General features: G+C 48.1%; 1 protein-coding gene across 1 annotated transcript; it reads left to right on the top strand.

Moving 5' to 3' along the window:
* Nucleotides 1-3703: 3703 nt before the first annotated feature.
* On the top strand, nt 3704-4135 carry LOC119281421 (putative ripening-related protein 7). The gene has a single exon (XM_037561942.1). The coding sequence runs from the start codon at nt 3704-3706 to the stop codon at nt 4133-4135; it is 432 nt and encodes a 143-aa protein (XP_037417839.1).
* Nucleotides 4136-6319: the final 2184 nt, after the last annotated feature.

Here is a 6319-nt window from a genome sequence, read left to right on the forward strand (position 1 = left end):
GATGTCGTTGATAACGAGATCACATCATTAGGAGAATGATGTGATGGACAAGACCCAATCCTAAGCATAGCATAAAAGATCGTGTTGTTCGTTTTGCTAGAGCTTTGCCAATGTCAAGTATCTCTTCCTTAGACCATGAGATCGTGTAACTCCCGGATACCGTAAGAGTGCCTTGGGTGTATCAAACGTCACAACGTAACTGGGTGACTATAAAGGTGCATTACAGGTATCTCCGAAAGTAGCTGTTGGGTTGACACGGATCGAGACTGGGATTTGTCACTCCGTATGACGGAGAGGTATCACTGGGCCCACTCGGTAATGCATCATCATTATGAGCTCAATGTGACCAAGGTGTTGGACATGGGATCATGCATTGCGGTACGAGTAAAGTGACTTGCCGGTAACGAGACTGAACAAGGTATTGGGATACCGACGATCGAGTCTCGGGCAAGTAACGTACCGATTGACAAAGGGAATTGTATACAGGGTTTGATCGAATCCTCGACATAGTGGTTCATCCGATGACAACATCGAGGAGCATGTGGGAGCCATCATGGGTATCCAGATCCCGCTGTTGGTTATTGGCCTGAGAGCGTCTCGGTCATGTCTGCATGTCTCCCGAACCCGTAGGGTCTACACACTTAAGGTTCGGTGACGCTAGGGTTATTAGGAAGACTAGTATGTGACTACCGAATGTTGTTCGGAGTCCCGGATGGGATCCTGGACGTCACGAGGAGATCCGGAAGGGTCCGGAGGTAAGGATTTATATATGGGAAGTTGTCAAACGGACACCGGGAAGATTCGGGGTCATACTGGTATTGTACCGGGGCCACCGGAAGGGTTCCGGGGGTCCACCGGGAGGGGCCACCCCTCCCGGGGGGCCACATGGGCTGCGTGGGGCAGGGAGCCAGCCCCTGGTGGGCTGGCCGCACCCCCCTCCCTTGGGCCCATGCGCCTAGGGTTGAGGGGGAACCCTAGAGGGGGCGCCCCCCTTGACTTGGGGGGCAAGCCACCCTCTCCCCCTCTCCCCTTGGCCGCCGCACCCCCCTAGATGGGTTCTAGGGGGCCGGCCCCCTTCTCCCTTCCCCCTATAAATAGAGGGGTGAGGGGAGGGCAGCCGTACCATCCTCCAAGGCGCAGCCCTCCCCTCCCCAACACCTCTCCTCCTCCGTTGTGTGCTCGGCGAAGCCCTGTCGGAGTACTGCTTCTCCACCATCACCACGCCGTCGTGCTGCCGGTGGAGCTATCTTCCTCAACCTCTCCTTCCCCCTTGCTGGATCAAGAAGGAGGAGACGTCTCCCGTCCCGTACGTGTGTTGAACGCGGAGGTGCTGTCCGTTCAGCACTTGGTCATCGGTGATTCGAATCACGTCGAGTACGACTACATCATCACCTTGCAAGCTTCCGCACGCGATCTACAAGTGGTATGTAGATGCAAACTCTCTCCCTTGACTCGTTGCTTAGATGAACTCATAGATGGATCTTGGTGAAACCGTAGGAAAAATTTTAATTTTCTGCAACGTTCCCCAACAGTAACATGGTCATTTAATAACCTTTAGGGAGGAACTAGGGACTTTTTAGTACCTGGAAACAAACAGGGGGACTTTTTAGGGACTAGGGACTTTTTAGTTGGGACTAAAGAAAGTCCTAAGACTTATGAACCAAACATTGCCGTAATCTCCTTGCGGTACTTTGGACAAGTATTAAATTATCATGGATTGAGCGGTCCCGGACGAATGCACTCTGGTGCTTGCAAACCAACCCCGGCAGCTCAACTGCCAATCTAGCCGCGAGCACTTTGTCAAAGATCTTGATGACCCCGTGAACCAGACGCACTGGCTTGAAATCTTCAAATGGTCTGCGTTAATCTCTCCCTAATAATAATGTACGGATTGGGTCTCCGGGTTCACTGTCGTGGCTTCTTTGCATAAAGGTCCCTTATATTTAGAAAAATCAACGCGGAACACATCTTTGTTTTTCTATGCGGCAGTTGCCGCACAGGGACTACTGCTGACTGGGCCGGCCCGCTGTCACGTGAAAACAGTCAAAAATTCATTGAAAAAACTGCCGAGCAAAGGATCGAACCCTGGACCTACAACTTGTGAGCGCTCCTCAATCGCCAGATGAGCTGTTGAACTTCAACCTGTAATTACGAAATACAGGTTATAAGAACCATACACGTTTAATTACACAATACCTGATGACTTTTGTTGTGGACATAAACTGAACTAAACAAATTAGTACGTACCATTGCTGCACCGCTGGGCCTACTCAGCATAAAATCGCCGCAATGATGGGCCTTTTTTTATGCATAGCGAGACACACGGCAATATTATATGTTAAATTATCCCACCTCGCCTGTTTACACTGATTCTTACAAGTTTATATATGTTCGTAGTTGACCTTAAATATCAGCAAGATGACTAAAAACAGACAGTCAGAACCGATCATTGAAAGGAATTGTCGGCAGGAACCGGTGTATTAAAGCGATTATGGACTGGAGGATTGTAGAACGGAAGGATATTCACGTACTGATTCTTGAATGGAAGGATATTAACAAAAAAAAACAATTGTGGGTTGCAAAGATGCAAAGGAATTAAACCAGTGGTGATTGAGAAATAATGGTGGAATTAAAGTGAGAGAGCTGAATCGGGCCTAGACGTGTGCTGGTAGATGGAGGCATCGGGGAGCCAAGATGTCGGGACATCGAAGAATGACGATGCCGAGGAACGGCTATCTTGGTGCACCACATCGTCGACCAAGTGAGGAACGGCTATCTAGACCCGAGTGGATAATCGCCATTTTTGTTGTTGTTTTTATCCGTTGCAACAAATGAATCCTTTTGATAATGGTTCTTTTGCATTATTTGGGCATTGCCTAAACACAAGCACTTCACTTACATAGCACGCATGCATTTATTCTCTCTCTTAAAAAATAACATGCACGACTGGTGACAGTCAAACCACATGCACACATCTCTCTTCCAATTCCCTACTGTAAAAAATTACTTTCTTCTAAATGCCTCACCCTCCTGAGTAAACACAGTCATCGGCCGCCATTCTCGACCGACCCTGTCCGTCCGCCACGCCGCTCTTCATTAGCGTAAATTGATTATTTTCTCCTCGGGCGAATCCGCACACCTTCTTTGTAGGAAGCCTTGCGGCTAACCTTATCCACTCGGGTTTCTAACGTGTTTTCTTCTTGGATGCCAGCACTGCTTTCCTCAGGTGGACTTTCTTGATGTTGTCCATGTGGTTTAGCCATGCTTATTAGGCTGTGTAGTGTGATATTTTTTCTCCCGTTGCAAAGCACGGGCATTTTTGCTAGTCATAGGAAAAGTTTGAATTTGAATTGATTTATAAAAATTAACTTCAATGTGGCAGGTGGCGGTTTCTGCTCGGAACCCTTACACTTAGATTTTGTGATTTACTCATCGATCTATTTGTACGTACGTAACAGCCTTCGTAAGAAAAGAATTGGTGACATCAGGAGTGAGGCGCTGCTTTGTCTGCAGGCATTTGACGGGATTCTTAGACGATACACACGAGGGCGGCATGCACCTCGTGTTGTTGCCTGTCGCTTTGTCTGCAGGTTGCACCACGAGCGTAGTATATAAACTAGCTCCAACCAAGAGCCATGAGAAAAGCAAAGCGCACAGGACATTCTAGCTAGCTAGCTGATAAACGCAAGCACGTAGTGCTGCCATGGAGGGCACTACCAATGCCACGGTGATTTTCTGCATTGTTCTAGTAGTTTTCCTGCAGGTGTCGTGCGCCGTTTCCAGGCACCCCGCGGAAGGGAAGTTTGAGCTTCAACAGAACGTCCCGGCCGTGATGACGGTGAACGGCTTCCAGGAAGGAGAGGGGGGCGGCGGGCCGGCGGCGTACGACGGCCAGTACCACAGCGACGACGAGTTCGTGGTGTCACTGTCCTCGGAGTGGTACGCGGGCGGGGCCCGGTGCGGCAGGGCAATCCGCATAGTCGACCCTTCCAATTATGGCATAAACGCCAAGGTCGTCGACGAGTGCGCCGGCTGCGACAACGAAGTGGGCGCCTCGTCCCATATCTGGAAGAACTTCGATCTTGACACTAGCCTCGGTCAGGTGGACATGAAATGGTCGGACCTCGACTTCTAATAACTCAAACATATGCATTCATGGGGTCGGTCGATCGTTCAGCTCCGGTTCATGGTGGATCCCTCAATGTCTCAGCGTCGTTTACTATTTTCCTGGCCGTCTATGAGGCAGAAGTAGCTAAATAATAATGTGATAAACTACATGCCTACATGCATGCATGGTATATGTGGGTAATTTCTACAGTACTTATTTGTGAGCGTCAAATAATGTAAGTTTGTAAGTGTGCAAGTCAGATTTAAGGTGACCTCAGCTCGCTGTCCCCTATGAACAAATACATACCTAGGGCATCTCCTGCCTTAAAACGCCCGGGCCATCGCGTTCGGATCTTTTCTGCCATCCAACATGGTGGCATAAACATTCACGGACGCGTTTGGTTATCCAAATTCCTGCAAACCGGATGCAAAGCCTACCGAGGTTTGCGAGAAGGGGCGATGGACAAGATGGAGAATAAGGAGGACGCATGTGTCAATCGCCATGGCGTCAAGGAGGAAAAGAACACATAGAGGTTTGAGATCTTCATGGCGGTGACGAAGAATAGATCAACCTCGAAGATCAAAAGATAAAGCTCAAAGAGAGGAGGGTTGAGCTCGCGGCCGCTTAGAAGGAAACCACAATGTTGACCATCGAGATGGACGAGTTGGATCCCTATGTGACAAAGGTTGTGCAAGCCGTCCTTTCAAATATGTTGAAGCGCTTGCCGACAAAGGTAGGGGAGGCAGAGGTTGTGGAGGAGTCGGTGACAGAGTGATGAGGGGAAATGGGCTTTGACAGGGGTTGCCACATGTCCATCACCCATACATCACATTTTGCCGAGTACAATGCTGACTATCTCAGCACACTTTAGTTCTCGGCAAATATCGTTGGTCACATGACAGCCGCTCGTGTGTCTGTACTTGTCAGAGTATTTTGTTTCAGGTCTCGGCGAAGATGACATCCTGGTGAATGTTGGACGCCACGTGCCCCACTCCTGGGTGTTCAAGTTCGCCGAGTTCCAATGTCTGGTTTGGTTCTAGGCAAAGTCACATGCCACGTGACAGCAGCCGTCCCGTCAAGTGCATTTTTTGTGCGGAGTACCCCACCTAAGGCTCGACAACTGGTTTGCCGAATCCCTGATCGACGGCGTTCGACAAAATGGGCTTTGCATGAAGGCTTTGTGCCAAGATCTATACTCGGTAAACACGCTGCAGAATGGGAACCCCTTTCACCAAATGTTCCTGACACTTGAAAAACACGAAAAATGCAATTTGCCGAGTGGGAAACCACTTTCATCAAGTGTTCCCGACACTCGAAAATTGCAGTAGTGCAATCTAACTGACTGTACTGTGTATCGAAATGGAATCGTGCTTGGAAGATTACGCGACAAGATCTGGTTTTTCCGCCGACTGAGTCTGAGTCTCTGACTGATGTACTAGGACTAGTAGAAAAGGGAGCAATGGTCCAGGCCAGGTCAGCCCATTAGTCCCGGTTCAATCCAGAATTGGGACCAATGGGGGCATTGGACCCGGTTCGTGAGCCCCGGGGGCCGGCCGGGCCACGTGGGCCATTGATCCCGGTTCGTCTAGACCTATTAATTCCGGTTGGTTGGATGAACCGGGACCAATGCGCCTCACTCCTGGCCCACCACCATTGGTCCCGGTTGGTGACTTGAACCGAGACCAAAGGTTGTCCTTTAGTCCCGGTTCACGCCACCAATCGGGACTAAAGGGTTCGCCCTCGTGGCGGTCAAAGTTTAGTCCCATCTCGCTAACCGAAGGGGAATTAGACCGGTTTATAAGCCCCTCCCTCTCTCCCTTTGTTGAGCTCCTCTCAAAATGAAAATAGATGCCCTTATACAGGAAACTCAATTTAAATTCATATTGAATTTCTCTGAAATTAGTAAAAATTTATTATGAATTTAGGTTGAATTTTCTCTATAAGCGCATCTATGCTCATTTTGAGCAGTTTTTTATATAGTTTTTTTTCTTTTTATTTCTGAGTTGTAATAAGTCATTAAAATAAGTATCTATGCTCATTTTTTAGTTAAGTTAATCACAATTATTTTTTCTTTTATTTATTTCTGAGTTGTAATAAGTTATTAAAAATAAGCATCTATGCTAATTTTTTAAGTAAAGTTAATCACAACTATTTTTGCTTCTATTTATTTCTGAGTAGTTTTTTATATAGTTTTTTTTTCTTTTCTGCTAT

This window comes from Triticum dicoccoides, chromosome 3B, assembly GCF_002162155.2.
Source record: "Triticum dicoccoides isolate Atlit2015 ecotype Zavitan chromosome 3B, WEW_v2.0, whole genome shotgun sequence".
In the NCBI taxonomy this organism is placed as follows: Eukaryota; Viridiplantae; Streptophyta; class Magnoliopsida; order Poales; family Poaceae; genus Triticum; species Triticum dicoccoides.

Bases quoted from the DNA above. Each gene is read 5' to 3' on its own strand.
- LOC119281421 (XM_037561942.1), top strand. From the start codon at position 3,704: ATGGAGGGCACTACCAATGCCACGGTGATTTTCTGCATTGTTCTAGTA.